This window comes from Leopardus geoffroyi, chromosome C1 (assembly GCF_018350155.1).
Source record: "Leopardus geoffroyi isolate Oge1 chromosome C1, O.geoffroyi_Oge1_pat1.0, whole genome shotgun sequence".
NCBI lineage: Eukaryota > Metazoa > Chordata > Mammalia > Carnivora > Felidae > Leopardus > Leopardus geoffroyi.
The window spans coordinates 41305882-41324492 of NC_059328.1; the positions used below are offsets into that span (position 1 = coordinate 41305882).

Sequence of the window (18611 nt, forward strand, 5' to 3'; positions counted from 1 at the left end):
GAAAAATAAAATCTAAAAGGCCCTAGTAGATTTGGTTTAAATATAGAGTAGGTTTCATACCTTTAGACCAGGTATAAAACTTTGTTAAATCCTTGAAAAGAAGATGTTTTCATTCAACAAAATTGTACTCAGGGCAAGAAGAGAGGGTATACTGGTAAGAGACGAGTGGAGATGAGCAAGTGTCTGGTCATTAAGTGCTTGAAAGGAATCTGGACTTTATTCTAAATGCAATGGGAAGCTACTGAGAGGGTTAGTTTTAAGTCAAAAAATAACAGGATTATATTTAGAGTTTAGAAATCTCACACCAACCACACAGTGGAGAAATGATTAGTGAGAAACAATAGTAGAAAATGGCTTTTAAACTAATATTTATTGAGCACCTAACCTATACAATACACAACACTGATCCACTAATACTCCTACTGGTGGTGTGGTGGTAAGTCATTATCACCATCAGCATCACAGAATATGTACCAAGCACTGGGCTTAATAGATACATTCTCACATTTAATCCTTACAACCCTATAAACTGGGAATCATGCTCATTTTAAAGATTAAAAAACTGGTACACAGTTTTCTTATGATTTGCCCAAGGTCACACACCTAATAAATGGTGCAGCCAGGATCTGACCCTATGTATCCTGACTGAGCAAGGGACTAAAGAAATGGCTAGAGGTTTAATGAGAATAGATGAGGTCTGAAATACAAAGAGGCATAGACAGAAATCACCATGGAAACAGTACAAGAGTAGGGAAGGCCCAGATGAAGTTGGTGATCATGAAATTATGATGACACCAACCTTATTAGATTTTCAGTAGTCCATATGCAACCACAGAGAGCTTAACACAAAGCTGGATTTTTACCAGGTCAGGAGAAAGGTTAGAAAACATGGCAAAGGGAGCTTAAGATACCAACATGACACTATGGATCAAGTTGGATGAGGAAAAAAGTAAATTCGAAAAATGGAGACAGTAAAGGACTCTGAGATTTAAAGGTCTTGTGAAATCAAAGAATTAGTCTTGCAAGTATTTATGAAAAATATCTAGAAAGATGCAAAGTTCTATTGAGACAGTAGAATTAATGATCAGAGATGAAACTATTCCTTATGACAAAGTCCCATGATACAGCCATGAAGTAGGTGACAGATATAAAATACTGATGGTCTGCAGAAATTAAATCAAGGAACTGGGAAGTCAGTGCATATAGTACAAAGGAAAAAGGACCTATTCAAAGGGCTTACATATATAACTGATTTCAAGCACTCATAGTTTAGAGAGAATAACCAAATTATTGTACAAAATTAACTGGCAATAATTTTATATATGACTTCAGAATACAAAAAAATTCTGTAGTAACATAACTTCAAAATAATATCTATATATTTTTAACAATGAGCTCTTGGTAGATACAAAAGATACATAAAAATACATTTAGAATTTAATAGTATCTTACTCTTCCAAGGATATCCACAGGTAACTTAGAGTTGAGCAACACTGGTTTCACCTTATCACCAGAAAGAAATCCATTCACTGGGCTTAAACTATCAAAAATTGCATCATATTTGGCCTTATCTTCAGACTATAATATAAAAAAGATCACAAGTTAAATACTGGTGAAAAGGATTTAAGTGCAGTTACAAAAATCAAATCCTCAAAGAATACACAACATATTCCTAAAAATTGTTTTAAAAACACTTTTTACTTTCATCAAAATATATTATTATAAATAACAATTTAAAAGTTACTCAAGAGTCCAGTATCCCTTCCATTCCTTTTGCAGCTGAAACACTATTTGCTTTTCTACTGTTGGCTTAATCAAAAGATTTTAGTGACAGGAAGAGCTTTGAGAAGAGCATCTAGTCCTCTCATTTAAACCCATAACAAAGAAGTAACTTTTATGAGAACACAAAAGGTAGTTAGTGACATTCTATGACTTTCTCAAAATGGCATTAATCACATTTCAAACTCAGATTTTAAAAACAAAATAAACCGCCACAGGAATAAACATTAAGTTTCCCCCTTTTTTCCCAAAGTTATTTCCTTTTATCAATTAACAAGATATTCCCTAAAATCCAGGGAAGTTATTTGTATACATAAAAAAACTATTGTTTGTGATTTGTCCTGTCAATGCCAGATCCCTATACTTTTTAAAATTAGTTAATAACACACAAGCATACATAGACATACAAACCAAATGGCTTTCTGACAAAACTGTACACATTTATTAAGGGCCATGTGATGTGCTATATTCTAATATTATTTAAAAATTGTAATTTAAAAAATCTGATAAGATAGCTATAACTAGTGTGGTGTCTCCAAAGAGCTATAATGAAAAATACCCATTTCAGAAAACGATTTCATAAAGAATTGTTTTAGAGCCATAAAGAGAGCATCTAGTTAACCAGAATTTTCAAACAGGAAATAATATCAGTGGGGTAAACAATCTATTCCTAAAATGTTTTAGTTAATGCAGGATTATGACATCACCATTTTTAGTTTACATTATAACAGAAATGAGATTAAGCCATACTAATTGTCATAAAATGACTGACAGAGCAGTAAGGTCCCTCAAAAGATTTCTAGTACTAGTATTTCCCCTACAGTAAATAGTGAAAGCCAAACGCAGACTACATTGTATTTTGGAAGTAGAAAAAGATTATGTGGGTAGGAAGCAAAGCAGTGATAAGGAAAGGGTAGTTACAAAGTTTACTTACTTTTACAGCCCATGGGAGCTCGGCTACAGAGGTTCCACTGACTAGCAAAGGACTACCGGTATCATGCTAAAAAGAAAAATACAGCACACGAAGGATTGAAAACCTCACATCAATAAACAACAAAGAGGGGTGCCTGGATGGCTCAGTCAATTGAGCTCCCAACTTTGGCTCAGGTCACAATCTCACAGTTCGTGGGTTTGAGCCCCACATCAGGCTCCGTGCTGACAACTCAGAGCCTGGAGCCTGCTTCAGATTCTGTGTCTCCCTCTCTCTCTGCCCCTTCCCCACTCATGCTCTGTGTGTCTCTCTCTCTCTCTTTCTCAAAAATAAATAAACATTTTAAAGAATTTTTTTAAAAAAAACTATTAAAAAACAAAAAATGAAGAAAAAGTGGTCTTTGGATTTAAAGACATTCATACAAAATTTGGAACTCAATGCACACAGAACACTATTTTCACTATTTTACATTGACTCTATTAGACCTTCTTCTAAGCACAAGTGAAACAAAAACTGAGTTATCTGAATTAGCTACATAAATGTTAGAACATTAACTAAAACATTTAAGTGTTCTAGAAAAAATCCTATTACAACTGAAATCAAGATACCAATATCTGAATGTAACAAAACTATTTGTGGCCCTGTTAACTGATGACTTTTTCCCAACACTATTTAAGGAAAGCAGACCGGGACAAGAACCCAACTTAAGATTTCTTAAGTTACAAGTACATGAACCTATGAACAGCACACCCAAGTTGTTATATTTATCTGCTTGTAGAGACAGATGGATATATTTGAAACATTTTTATAATAACATAGACAACAAATCCTTAAATTAATCCCCTGATTCCATGCCTAAACTTGTAAGTGCAGAAATTCTCAAAACTGAAGTTAGATTCATAATACTCAGACCAAATACTTTTTAAAATGTTAAATTTAAAAACAAGTAAGAGCAATGAAACTTCTGAAAAAGGGGGTAGGGTGGGAAGAACTAGCCCTATCAGATGTAAAACAAATCACAAAATATGAGAATTAAAATGTGAGATAAGTACATGGATAAATAGATAAATGGGTAAGAGCAAAAAAATCCAGAAAGAAACCAAACTACATATGAGAATTTAGCACATGACTGAGGTTGCATTTCCTTTTTTTAAGTTTTTTTATTTTGAGAGAGAGAAAGCATGAGCAGGGGGAGGGGCAGACAGAGAGGGAGAGAGAAAGAATCCCAAGGAAGCTCCACACTCTACCAGCGCAGAACCCAATGTGGGGCTCAAACCCTTGAACCGTGAGATCATGACCTGAGCTAAAATCAAGAGCTGGACACTGAACCAACTAAGCCACCCAAGAGCCCCATGAGGTGGCATTTCAAATCAGTAAGGAAAAGATTGGTTATTCAATAAACTGTATTAGGTCTATAAGCCATTGTAAAAAAACATAAATTTGAATCCATACTCATACTTTATATCAACACTAACATAAATGTGAAAAAGAAACCATAAAAAAATTAAAGCCTAATAACTCATTTACATAAAAAACAATGGCGTCTTTATAGAAAAAGATAAGCACAATGTCAAAAGACAAATGACAAACTGGAAAAGAAAAAAATATATATGTATTTTATATATTTATATATAAATAACATATATGTGTGTATACACACACACACACACACATATCCTACAGAATTCAATTAATAAAAAAGACCAAGAACCCAAGAAAAATGGGCAAAAGATTTAAACAGATATTTCACATAAAAGTAATGTAAATGGCTCAGAAGCATGAGGAAAACTACTCAAACTCACTCCATAAAACACTTAACATTCCATTTGTCACCTCTCAACCAATTGATGGTATGAGTGTGAACAAGTACAACCACTATGGAAGACAAGTTTATATTATATGTGAAAATTGTACAAACGCAAGAACTTCTGAAACACTTCCAAGAATATGCACATATATATTTCTGCACATGTAAAATTACATATATCCAAGGTTACTATTCATTGCAGCATTTTTTTTATAATAAAAGATTAGAAACAAGCTAAAAGCCTATCAATAGGAAGTTAAATTATGGTAGAGGGGAAGTGTGTGGGGAATGGGTTACATAGGTGATGGGGACTAATAATGAGCTGTGATGAGCACCAGGTGTTGTATAGAAGTGCTGAATCACTATATTGTACACCTGAAACTAATGTTACACTGCATGTTAATTATGGTAAATAGAAGCAAGGAAATACTATACAGCTCTAAAAAACAATGAAGATGCTTTTATGTAAAGATCCCTAAAATATATTATTTAAAAAGGTATAGAATCATGTTTATTAATTGTGAGCTACAATCAATGTAAAATGAAGAAGTGAGTATTTATATTTTCTTATATATACATATAATAACTCTGGAAGGAAATACAAGAATCTAATAACAGCCGAAGCCATTAAGAAAGAAAATCAAGTAGCTGAGTGATAGGGGCTGGGGGAATTTTTTTTGATATAGCAATTTTAATTTTTAAGTCATGTGACATCATTTTTTTAATTAAATACAATTTAGATTTAAAATCATTTCTTACAAATCTTGGTGGAGGAACAGCCAGGTTCAAGCTACTCAGTGAAACCTCCAATCCATTCTGGGCACATGCCACAAGACGCAAAGCAACAAAGAATTCCTGAGAAAGAAAAGTATGAAGTTAAATGCATTATTTACTCATCCATCTATCTACACACTTACAATCTGAAAATATAAAACAATTCACAATTACTGCAAGAGTGTTATATAATAGCACATTTGCCTGAAACCACTTGCTTTAAAATTAAGAAGAGATCTTTGTACAAAGATGTTCCTGACACAATAAATAGCAAAAAGTGTTCATATAAATGGGAAAACACTTAAGTAAACCGTGATATACAGAGCTGAAATTATACAAAATTAATAAACATGCTTCAAAGAATATTTAATGATGTTAAAAACGATTTTTATCATTTAAGTCAGAAAAAAAAAACAGTCTGAAAAAAAACCTAGAAGAAAATAACAATTGTATGTTATCAAAAGTCACCTCTGGATTTAAGATGATAAATTGTGAAACTAGACCAATTGTTCAAATGACTCAACCACTGCTATTCCAGGAAAGCTACAGAGAATACAGCACTACCATGCAGCAACTAAAACAATTATATTAACTGCTTGACTTCAAAACATTTATAAATATCTCCCAACAGCCCTTGGATTTTTGGCATTTGAAGCCTCAGTCCAAAATTTAATAAGTAAATGCAGAGATGCTGAAGCAACTGGTTTTCAGCTGTTCTGAGTTAAAGTCAGGTCTGGGACTAGACATAACAAAAGCCTCTACTCCAGTTATAATTACTTGCAACTTTGTACAGATGCTGATACAATCAACCCTTCACCACTTCTCTCAAACCTCCTATTCTCACCTATACATTTCTTACCCAATTCCTAACTTATTTTTAGAAACTTGCAGGTTGTCTGCTTTATATAATACCTTGCCTTTATTCACAAATTTCTTGAAAAGATCTCCCCTTCCTTTTGCATTCACTCCATAAGCTTTTATGCAATCTGACTTCAACTCCCACCATTAGCTAGAGAAACTACTGCCTATGTCACAAATAACCTAGGTACCAAATACAATAGCCTCAAAACAAAACAAAACACAAAACCCCCACCTCATCCTGCTTGTCCTTTTGGCAGTCTGGACAGTAAGAATAACTCCCAGAAATTTCCCTCCATCAACACAGCTTCATAAAGCTCTCCTAGTTTTCCCCTGACCTTTCAAGCCTCTTCTCTTAGAGTCAATGCCTCCTCCAACTTTTAAATGCTGGTATTCTAAGTACTCTAGTATCAATTCTCTTTCCTTCTCATTCTATGAGAGATTCAATTACTCTTAGGTAATCAGGTCCATCCCATAGTATGGATGGGCTCTGAAGTGAACTAGTCCTGCATTAAATTCTAGTTCTGATACTCCAAGTTGTGAGGCCATGGGCAAGTTAAATAAAATTTTTCTGTAAAAGGAGGGACTAATACTTATCTTGCAATGTCTTATAAGGAACAAAATAAAAGCCATACTATAGGAAGAAAGCACCTACTGTCATTTTGAGCACACAGAAACTCAATAAATATTGGTTTCTTTCCTTTTTTTCATGTTAATTCGAAAATCTATTTTGGGGTGCCTGGGTGGCTCGGTTAAGCAACCAACTTCAGCTCAGGACGTGATCTCACGGTTTGTGAGTTCGAGCCCTGCATCAGGCTCTGGGCCGACAGCCTGGAGCCTGGAGCCTCCTTCAGATTCTGTCTCCCTCTCTCTCTGCCCCTCCCCCACTCACACTCTGTCTCTGTCTTTCAAAACCTAATGTTAAAAAAAAGAAATTTTTTTTAAATCAATTTCTCCAATGCAAATATCAAAGTTTAACTGAAGACCCACAAATCCAGCCAACTAGATATAACAAATTCAACTCATACTCAAATTCCAAAGTCCAGGAATATTAGTGAAGAATTTATTATACTGTAAACTCATGAAGACAGGGACCAGATATGTCATGTTCACCTCTGTATTTCCAAAGCCTGGCTCAAAACAGGTACTCAGCAAATATTTGCCTACTGAGTATACATCACCCCAGGTGCCCCTATATGAAGTTAGTTTTCCTATGTCTCCAATGTACCAACTGGCCCTTCTGCCCAGGGGCTCCATTGGAGACTACAATCTAGTTCTGGAATCTTAATGAAGAGACTGGATATTCTGACCCTCTCATCTAAATTCCTCATCTCTTTTCTGAGTTTGATGCTGCTTCAACTATCCCATAGAGGTAATTAACTTTGAGTAACAGTGCTCAGCCAATGTTTCAGCATGCAGCAAGCTTTGAATTCAATCCTGTAGAACTCTGAACTCCATTCACAACAAGCTAAATTTCAAAATACACTGATGGTGTCCAATACCCATTAATCAATTTCATGTATTTCTTATCTAGGGTTTACTTAAGGCCTGTAAACCACCTTTTGGGTTACATGCCAGAAGTAAGACCTAGACCAGAATAGTCACAAGTAAGTATACACTTTACAAGTAAGAAATTAAATATGTTGAAATCCTAACCTCCAAAGATAATGGTATTAGGAAGTAGGGCCTTTGAGAAGTGCTTAAGGCATCAGGGTAAGGCCCTCATGAATGGGATTAGTGCTATATAAAAGAGGGTCCAGAGAGATCCCTAGCCCCTTCTGTCACATAAGGATACAACAAGAAGTCTGCAACCAGGAAGACAGACCTTACCCAACCATGGTGGCAGCCTGATCTTATACTTCCAGCCTCCAGAACTCTGAGCAGCAAATTTCTGCTGTTTATAAGCCATCCAGTCTGTGGTATCATGTTAAAAAAGTCCAAACAGACTAAGACATTCCAGAAGAATGTCACCAAATTAACACTAACATTTGGGAATTAGTTACTTTAATGTCCACTGAATTGGAAATATTTTCATTGTTGTAACACTTGCCCTTGTAAAACCCTAATGTTGGTTTAAAAAAAAAAAATTCTAGTTTAAAATTAGAAAAAAATCCTGTTTAGTTTTTATTTTGAAGCACTCAAAAATTTTTTCATATGAATCTCTGAATCTTACTTGTTTGTTCAGAATTCCTTTGCCATTTGTGTCAGCTAAATCCCAAATCTGAAATTCAGAAAAAAAAAAAATCAATCTATTTTAAACAAAAATCATCTTAAAGATAAATTTACAACTTTATGCTCTTTGGTCATCAGATTTAAGAATCACAGAAATAAAAGTGGAAAGAAACCTTAAAGGTCATTTAGCTCAACTCTACACAAAGATACGAAGGCCCAGTGAGATACTTACTGAAGAACATTCAAAGGATCAGGGAAAGAACTGAAATCCAGGTTCTAACCTCCAAATCCAATGACTTTTTCATTAATCCAGGTTCTAACTCCAAATCTGATGCTCCTTCTACTAGAACATACTACCTTTATTTTAGATACATATTAAGACGATATTCTTCCTTATGGGCAAGTTGAAATAGTTCATGTTTATTTGTGAATAATTAAATTATTAAAAATAGTTATTTTTTAGGGCTTTGAATACTTAACAATATCATGTATAAGGATTCACCAGGAGATCTAGCCAGGAGAGGACCTTCCATCTCTTTGTGCTCTTTTCTAAGCCTCTCATCACCAACTCTATTTACCACATATTAAACACAGTTAGAGACAGTTATAATAGAGGAAGTAGGGATAGAGCCAACTCTCTGAGTGGGTGGCAAGGTTCCCAGTCTGTACTGTTTCTCCCCACAATACCCAAATGTACTATTACTTCCTCATTTCATCCTACTAAAAAGTAATTGGTTTTCTAAATATCTGAAAAACACCTTACTTTTCAAAAGGGTAAATCACTGCACCACAAATTCCCTGCATTGCATTACTGTAACTGCCTCAATGATTCAATTCTAACATCTAAGTTTCTCAATGGTATCTAAATTTGCATCCAATTTATTTATACTACTAAATAAATAGTCATTCTAATTTAGTTAAAATGAACAAATACTACCTTTCCAAGTATCAAATCTGGAAGCCCTGATCTTTTCAGGAAAACAGCAGCATCAGAAGCCAATACCCTTCCAGTATTGCCTGTATCGACCTGAAAAGATACAAACCATAAGCTGATGACAACCACAAAGACAAAATTATCATTATTTACCTGCCTTTGTCCCTGGGACTTGGGAGCTGGTTTTTTCAAAAAGGGAACAGGAATCCTTTGACTAACAAAAGCCAAGAAATACATGGAGAGCCACATGAGTAGAATCGACACATCTCGATAGCACTGGCAATTTACAGAAAGGTTTTTATTGCTCCTGTTATACAAATGAGAAAACTGAACCTCAGAGGAAGCACAGCAAAATTAGTGGAGTCATAACATTAACATATAACTTCTGACTCCAAGTCTTCTATAGTTACCATTTAAATTCTTTTTTTTTTTTTTAATTTTTTTTTTCAACGTTTTTATTTATTTTTGGAACAGAGAGAGACAGAGCATGAACGGGGAAGGGGCAGAGAGAGAGGGAGACACAGAATCGGAAACAGGCTCCAGGCTCTGAGCCATCAGCCCAGAGCCTGACGCGGGGCTCGAACTCACGGACCGCGAAATCGTGACCTGGCTGAAGTCGGACGCTTAACCGACTGCGCCACCCAGGCGCCCCTAAATTCTAATAAATAGGGAGGAAAGGGCAGCATTTGACAAATGGGAATAGGTGTATATGTTATCTATTTTTTCAAACATCTTTAAATCACTAACTTCTGCTTTCATACTTACTCTTAGAAACTGCAACACTTAAAAAAAATCAAAGCAGTATCAGCTCTAAGACCAGCAGTGATTCCATAACAAACTTAAAGAAATATTTTAAAAATTATTAAGTTCCTAAAGCACATTAAGGAAAACACGTCATTTTAATTGATGGGGACTTTCCTTTTAAACAGAATAACGTCAAGAACAGAAAAAAAGTTCAAAAAAATGACTCTCATTTCTGTTAAGATTTCCTAAAGTAAAATTCTGCTTGTAAAAACAAAAAGTAAATGTTTAAAAAGTCATGGGAAAGGTAACATGATACAAGGATATTTGTGAGCTGTTTTTCCAGTTTAGTTAAAAGATTAAGTTTGTTGTAAACACATACAAAACATTCCAGACAGGCCAATCCTAGCAAAAGGCAAAAAAGAAATCCTTTCTTTCAAGTGCTGGAACACGGGATAAACAAGGCACTCAGCAAAAAAGAAAGAATTGCCCAATCCAAATTTGGGTTAACAAGACAGTATAAAAAGGGTTGAGAAACCTGCCTCTAAAATTCTCCAGAACTCCTTCTTCTTTGCCTACTCCCTAACCAGGGTTGGGGGTGGTGGAAGGAAACATCTATCCCCAGCATGGCCTAAATAGAGAGGCTGTCAGAGGAAACACTGACCAAACTCTTATGAAATATTTATGTATCATATTCCAATTTTACTATCTTCCATTCATTTGGTTACTATAATAAACACAGCCATTTAGTCTCTGTCATCTACAGAAGTTTATGTTGTACTCTGATGCTTACCCAAAGGCTCTGCCATAAGCTACAGGCTAGAATCTGTGTCTTCAACAAAGACAAAGACAGTCTCAGGGCCTCATAGAAAAAAACTATCCCACATACTCTGAATTATTAACACTTCAAAATATAGACTTTGGGATAAAGACTTCTGAGCTGACATCATTTAGACTAATTCTCAGAATGTACTGCTGGATGGACTAAGTCATAATTTTGCAGGACTATGCAGTCCAGAAGTAGATATATTTCATGAAAACAGACTCCTGACCCAAGATGCAGGGAAAGAAGAATTAATTACACGTGACTGAATAAACTGTTGACAAATATTTAATTATGGTTATTAATTTGGGAAACTTGGTATTATTTTTAATATTCTATTTTCTAATGATATGTGGAAATCAATCAGTAAATCAATTGCACAAAATAAGGCCTATTTGAGAATAATTCTCTTTTATTCAGAAAGAATAAGCCACTATCATGGAATAAGGACAGACTTTATGTAGAGCCAAAGTCTAGAAAGCCCTCCCAAGAAAACTGGCCTGCAACCTGGTTTATAAGGCCCCAGTCTCAGAGGTAAAGCAAGGTCACTTAGCAGGCTAGGAGCCTTAGCAGATAGGGGAAACCTTAAGATGAGATAAATTCAGGGGCGCCTGGGTGGCTCAGTCAGTTAAGCATCTGACTCTTGGTTTCGGCTCAAGTCATGATCTCACAGTTTGTGAGTTTGAGCCTCGCATCGGGCTCCACTCTGATAGCGTGGAGTCTGGTTGGGATTCTCTTTCTCCTGCTCTGTCTGTCCCTCCCCTACTTGCTCTCTCTCTCTCAAAATAAATAAATAAACTTAAAAAAAAAAAGATGAGATAAATTCATTCAAATTCATATTTACTATAGATGAACTATGAGGGAAAGAATTTCTAGGGTTTGGATCCTAGTCTCAAGATAGAGGAGAAATAGCAAAGGCTTTAAAAACTACAATCCAAAATTTCAAGCAGAAATTAATTCTCCAGGCTCAGAAGATGTTCAATAGTGAATGTATGGCTGCATATTTGCAAGTCACACCCAAGGAGACTTATAATGGTTAATCAACTTGTTGTAATTATGTAAATAGGTCAAATTGTAGCCTTTTCTGATCATAATCAGGTGAGGAGATTGTTAGGAAAAGTGATCTAATATTGGAAATGGGCAAATGAGATTGTCTATACCCTCAAGAGATTATCCAGTGTATGTACCCCTGATTTACTTTCTATTTACTAGCCTCTTTTACACTATGCAGGAATAGAGGTTAAATTATAGAAAACCGATAACAATGCAATGATTCCTTTCCATAACAATAAATGAATTTTGTATTGTGGAGAATATAAATCTCTACAGTTCATATTCTCGTTTTTATATCTTACTGGTTCTCCCAGTAATTGAGGTAAATAAAATCCTTGACATATGTTCATTTTATATTTGTATGAGAGTCATAGTTTTAACTTTGTGAAAATTAAAGTTCAGTGAGTCTTAAAAACAACATAAAAGTCACTTCTATTTGGCTTATAATTAATTTGTATATTTATATCTGGATGAATACATCTAATGTTTTATGGATTTTATAATATATAGCTAACGTTATATGTTACATGGATAGAATGATATTTGAGATAGGTAAGTTAATTATCTCTTTTGTTCATTTTTCTGATAGCTTCTCAAAATCATTAAGCACTCAAAGCAGAAGGCTAAAGAACAAGAAATTGAAAACAAGACATGCCAAATGTGTTCTATTGGCTGGTAATCTGCAAGTATACAATCAATAACTGAACTTACCTTTTATGTTCAATCTAGAAAAACAAAGAAACAGAAATCTTACCTGTCTGTAGTACTTTTCATACACAGGATTCCCACTTGATAACTAAAATAAATAAATAAATAAATAAATAAATAAATAAATAAATAAATAAATAAATGTTATTCAATAATTTATACTATTATATTTGCATTCATTTAACAGATATTTGAGACATAAAATGAATAAGATTAAAATATCCTTCATTTCAAAAAGTTTGTTTTAGTTTCTCTTGGGAGGGAGGGAAAATGAATAAAGGCAGCCCTATAGATTACTAAGAATCAAGTAGAGTCAAGTAGAAAGGTGCCTGGGTGGTTCAGTCAGTTAAGCATTTGAGTTTGGCTCTAGCCCCATGATCTCACAGTTTGTGGGCTCTATGCTTACAGTGAGAAGCCTGCTTGGGAATCTCTCTCTCTCTCTCTCTCTCTCTCTCTCTCTCTACCCCCTCCCAAAACAAACTTCAAAAAGAAAAAAAAAAAAAAAGGAATCAAGTAGACAAAAAAATAAAACAATTTTAAAATTATTTTTGACATAAAAACTCCTTTTTCTCATGCAAAATTTTACCCAGAAACCCAAAATATAACAAATTAGGGGTGAAATACTTTGGTTAAAGACAGTTGAAAGGCTCAAACCTTTGGCATTCGCCCTCCACTCAAGTGTCCAAGGTCCCTATGAATACAACTCAAGTACCACTTCAATTAAACAATCAAATGAATACAGAAACAGATATACAAAAAGATGATGTTTACATCATCAGACCTGAAATGCTTGTAGGCAAGGAGTGCTGTTCAATTCATACCACAGTTCAAAGGGCTCCCTGGTCTGCTGATGAACAGATTTCCTATTCTCATTTCAAAGGCAGCTTAGGAGTATCAGTGTCTGAAGGCTCAAGTTCACCTGTACATGATTGGGTAAGAGTGTTCTGGAACCAGGAAGGGTATCCAAGAAGGCTTCATGGAAGTGACATCAGTGCAGGAATTTGAAGAATGGGGGGAAGGTGAGAAGGTGATTCTACACAGAGGTAAGGGCATACAATCAACAGAAAGCTCAGTTACATTTGAAAAGAACAGTAAGGAGTTGTGAATGGTGACAGGAATTGGAAGTAAGATTTTGAAGTTTTGTAGAAGATAACTTAAGAAAGGATTCATATGCCATGGTAAAAGTAAAGAAAATGAGAATGGGAAAAGGGAACAGATTCAAGAGTTATTAACATAGTATTAGGTCCAGGTGATAATTTGTGAAGAAGGGAAAATAGGATGGAAAGTAGAAGGCTACTTAGGAAATAATTTTAATGGGCCCAGCAGAGGACCTGAACACTAGAAATGGCAGAAAAGAAGAATATGGTCTGAATAAACATTTGTAAGATAGATTTTCAGGACTTATTAAGTAGATGAGGGGGCAAGAGAAGTCTAGCTAGAAATACGAAAATAAACACACAAAAAAATCTTCAAGCATCAAGGTTGGGGCTATAGCCTTAATGGGTATGAAAACTGGATTAAGAAATCAACATTCACTGAATGCCTACTTTGAGAACACATTATGCTAATAATCCTTGTGAGCCACATAGTATCATTCCAGTTTGCAAATAAGGAAATCTAGTGTGAGCCACATAGTATCATTCAAGTTTTCACGTGAGGAAACCTAGTATGAAGGTTAATTGTATGTGTCAATTTGGCTAGGCTAGCCCAGTTGTTTGGTCAAACACTCTTCTAGATGTTACTGTAAAGGTATTTTTTAATGTGATTAATATTTATATCAGTACACTTTGAGTACAGTAATGTGGGTGGGCCTCATCCAATCAGTTGAAGGTCTTAAGAAAAAAGACCGAAGCCTCCTGAAGAAGAAGGTATTGTCTCCAGAAAGCCATTAGATTCAGCAGCAACATCAACTCTCCCCTGCTGGCCTGCCCTACAGATTTAGGACTTGCCAGCATCCACAATTGCATAAGCCAATTCCATAAAATTAGTCAATCATTCAGTGTATGTGACTGTGTGTGTCTATCCTGTTGGTCCTGTTCCTCTGGAGAACCCTAATATACCTAGTCTCAGAAAGATTATTTGTCCAAGCTTTTATTTACTTTTTTTAAGTAGGCCTCACATGCCCAATGTGGAGTCCGAGGAGGGGCTTGAACTCACCACCCTGAGATCAAGACCTGAGCTGAGACGAAGAGTGGGATACTGGTGTGCCTGGGTGGCTTAGTTTGTTAAGCGTCCACTTCGGCTTAGGTCATGATCTCACAGCTCATGAGTTCGAGCCCTGTGTAGGGCTCTGTGCTGACAGCTTGGAGCCTGGAGCCTAATTCAGATTCTGTGTCTCCCTCTCTCTGTGCCCCTCCCCTGCTCGTGCTCTGTCTCTCTCTCTCAAAAATAAACATTAAAAAGAGAGAGAGAGAGAGAGAGAGAGAGTTGGATGCTTAACCAACTGAGCAATCCAGGCGCCCCAACTTGTCCAAGGTTTTAAACGGCAGAGCCCAGACTTAAACACAGGTCTATCTCACTCGAAGCTCCATGCTCTTTCACAGTATCATGCTCCTTTCCATATGTCCTGGTTTGCTCAGGACAGTCTTGATTTACAATCTGTTGTCCCAGCATCCCATCCAGTTTACCATTTGTCTCAGATTTTGCGTTTTCTTAAATGAACTATTATTATTAGTGGCAGTATTAAAATAAAACAAGATGAGGGGCACCTGGGTGGCTCAGTCAGTTAAGCCTCCAACTTCAGCTCAGGTCATGATCTTGCAGTTTGTGAGTTTGAGCCCCGCATCAGGCTCCATGCTCACAGTGCAAAGACTGCTTGGGATTCTCTCTCTCTCCCTCTCTCTCTGTCCCTCCCCAACTCGTGCTATCTCTGTTTCTTTCAAAATAAATAAACTTAAAAAAAAATAAAAACAAAAAAATAAACCAAGATGGATTTAGTACACCTCTACTGTATACATCTAACTTCTGGCCAAGCTATCAACTAACTAGTAGAGGGTAAGTGCTTTATCCACTTCTTCAAATGATGAAATCTGTAAGAGGACTAGTGATAATTCCATCTTTCTTTTCCCAATTCTTCGCAGATACAGTATCACTACCATCTTCTTTTCAAGAAACAGCATGCAGAAGACTCACTGAAAAGTATCCTCAAACACAAGCAACCTTAGAGGTTGCTAACTCCTTACACCCTTGTGGGATAGTGGAAGTAGTATTTGACACTGGTACTCCTGATGGCTATTTGGTATGCCTGTCACTGCAGTGACACGTACAAAGACCTGCAACATGCCCCAGGCCACCCACCAGCTGGCTAAGTCAGTGGGAAAGTACAGGCTATGGACAAATTAAGTATATGCAAGGAGTCAACAATAGTCTGAATTTTATTATTTACTGTATGGTATATAACTCTAGAACTACTTATTTTGTTGTTTGGCAATTGTTTTTTTATTATCCAAGAAGCCCTTTCAGAAACAATGAACTAAAAAGAAGAAATTGTATGTTTAATACAAAATTAAATACTCAGTTTTCATTTCTCTGAAAAATGGATAGATAGGTAATTTGCATAAAATTTTTGAAGCTACTGCTATTTATCATGGAGCTCTAGTGACATCACTGTTAATGAGTTAGCTACAACTGTCCAAATTTACAAATGTTTTCATATATCCACAGTTAAAATTTTAAGGATAAAAATGGTATTAGACACAAAAAAACAAAAAAAGAAAAACTCATGCATACTCTCCTTGCAACCTGTCATCTGATTTTAAAGACTGGAATCATTGGAAAACTGACTTCATAAATGCAACCTAAGTGTCTCAGTACTGAATCTTTTTGAAAACAAGTCCTCTAGAAATTGGTTGTACATTGCTCAAAATCAATTGAGAATCTTTAATCAAAAGTTGAAGTTCAATGAATAAAGTTCCAAAAACACTTCAGCTTTTGAAGCTTTTAGCAAATACCAATTATTATAAACCAAATCTGCCAAGACACTGAAACATACTCCTCAAAAACAAGGCAAGAACTAAACAAATTAAATGATGAGGGTTCAAAGAATATGTAAGATTTAATTCTGAAATTCTATAATTATACTTTGTAATGAATTATAGGAGTTCCATCAAAAGATTCCTGCTATTTTTAACTGGATACATTTATAGTCTGTACTGGAATAAAATGAAATTATAGAAAGCCTACAATTTTGCACTAAATTTAGTGAAACATAAAATAATCATAAAGAGGGACAACTTCTATGACAAGATTTGTCTTATAAAAATATTTGTCAAAGAGAGTACCTTAATAGACGCCTGTAACACCTCCTGTAAAAATATTGGGGCTAACAAATTCATAATTTTCAATAAGAAAAAAATGAGAATTAAGAATATACTTCATTTAGCAATTTTTTTCCCTGAACTAACCAGGTACATCACAACAAATAGAGTACATTAGCAATTAATATTACTGGTTACAGGAGTAAACTGTGAAGATTAACTACAGCAGACAATTTTATGAATAAATTTAAACTAGTTAAACTGCACTGGAAAATAATTACATTCTTCAGAAAGTATCAGTGACACAATATTAGAGACACTTATGGCTAAGAAATGATTAAAAAAATACCAAAAAAAATTCTATTTGTGTTTTTTAATATTGACAATGTAAAACCTTAACTTTGTTATAGCAAAGAACAAATGTACTTTAGTACATTTTGTTTTTGAAAATTGTCTCTGACTAGAACTCCTTTACTAATCTACCAATGTAATGAAATCATTTTGCTGGCCAAAAAAAAATTAAGTATTTCAAAAAACTTACAGAATTCTAAATATTTATAAATGGCCCTTTCATTCTCAAAAATGTCCAGGTTGAATGAAAAATTGTATACTCACCCTACTTACAAGAGTAAAAAGTAAAAAGACAAGAGTAAAAATACTTTTCCAGAGGAAGCAAATGAAATACATTCCATCAATAATGAAGAGTTAATTTTTAAAGATAGTTCAGTTGAATTTTTAGTACCCAGAAAAAAAATCTCATATACAGAAATTCTGAGCTCCAAACTATACCTTATTAATCATCATGTTACAGACATCACATTGGTTACTACATAAACACATCTGAGAAGGCATTAGCTCACTAAAGTGTTGTAAAGTACACCCTGTGCTGATTAGTATACTAATACGATACAGCTAAATGAGAATGGAAAAAGCCACCCAAATTGCCAATTCACTCATCAAGCAAGAATACCAATGAGCATTTTTGTTATGTCTCAGTAAAAAAAAAAATTTTTTTGTTGAAATATGATCATCTTAGATCAAAAAGAATTCACACATACACAACACACACAATGAATGCAGACAGAAAAAAATTTGAAAGGCAGAGCTAAAATGGTAATAGTGATGGGACGCCTGGGTGGCTCAGTGTCCGACTTCAGCTCAGGCCAATGTTCTCACGGTCCGTAAGTGCGAGCCCCGCGTCGGGCTCTGTGCTGACAGCTCAGAGCCTGGAGCCTGCTTCAAATTCTGTGTCTCCCTCCCTCTCTGACCCTCCCCCGTTCATGCTCTGTCTCTGTCTCAAAAATAAATAAACATTAAAAAATAAATTAAAAAATTAAAAAAATGGTAATAGTTATTATCTCTGAAAAATGGGATCATAAATTATTTTTACATTCATCTTTGTACTACTGTGTATTCTGTGAAAACATTTTTTATAATAAGCACACCCTACTTTTATAAGTAAAACAAAAAAGCCATTTTCAATTTGAGGAAAAACATAAAACTCCAAAATTCTGAAATCAGTATTCAAAATTGCATATGGGGGGTGCCTGGGTGACTCAGGTGGTTTGAGCATCTGACTCTTGATTTGGGCTGAGGTCATGATCCCAGGGTCATGGGACTGAACCCCACATCAAGCTCTGTGCTGAGCATGGAGCCTATTTGGGATTCTCTCCCTGTATCCCTCTCCCCCCCTCCCCCACTCATGCTTTCTTTCTCTAAAATTAAAAAAAAAAAAAAATGCATATGAATTTTAGCATCTAAATTAATTTCTAAAG

General features: G+C 35.2%; 1 protein-coding gene across 4 annotated transcripts in view; it reads right to left on the reverse strand.

Moving 5' to 3' along the window:
* Positions 1 to 18611, reverse strand: part of EPS15 (epidermal growth factor receptor pathway substrate 15) — a 148452-nt gene that overhangs the window by 101131 nt on the left and 28710 nt on the right. For all 4 annotated transcript variants that reach the window (XM_045477343.1, XM_045477346.1, XM_045477342.1 and 1 more), the window contains exons 2-7: positions 12627 to 12668; positions 9259 to 9348; positions 8323 to 8370; positions 5277 to 5372; positions 2714 to 2779; positions 1453 to 1578 (exon numbers count right to left, since the gene is read on the reverse strand). In XM_045477343.1, coding sequence (XP_045333299.1) covers positions 1453 to 1578; positions 2714 to 2779; positions 5277 to 5372; positions 8323 to 8370; positions 9259 to 9348; positions 12627 to 12668 — 468 coding nt within the window. The remainder of the gene's footprint in view (positions 1 to 1452; positions 1579 to 2713; positions 2780 to 5276; positions 5373 to 8322; positions 8371 to 9258; positions 9349 to 12626; positions 12669 to 18611) is intronic.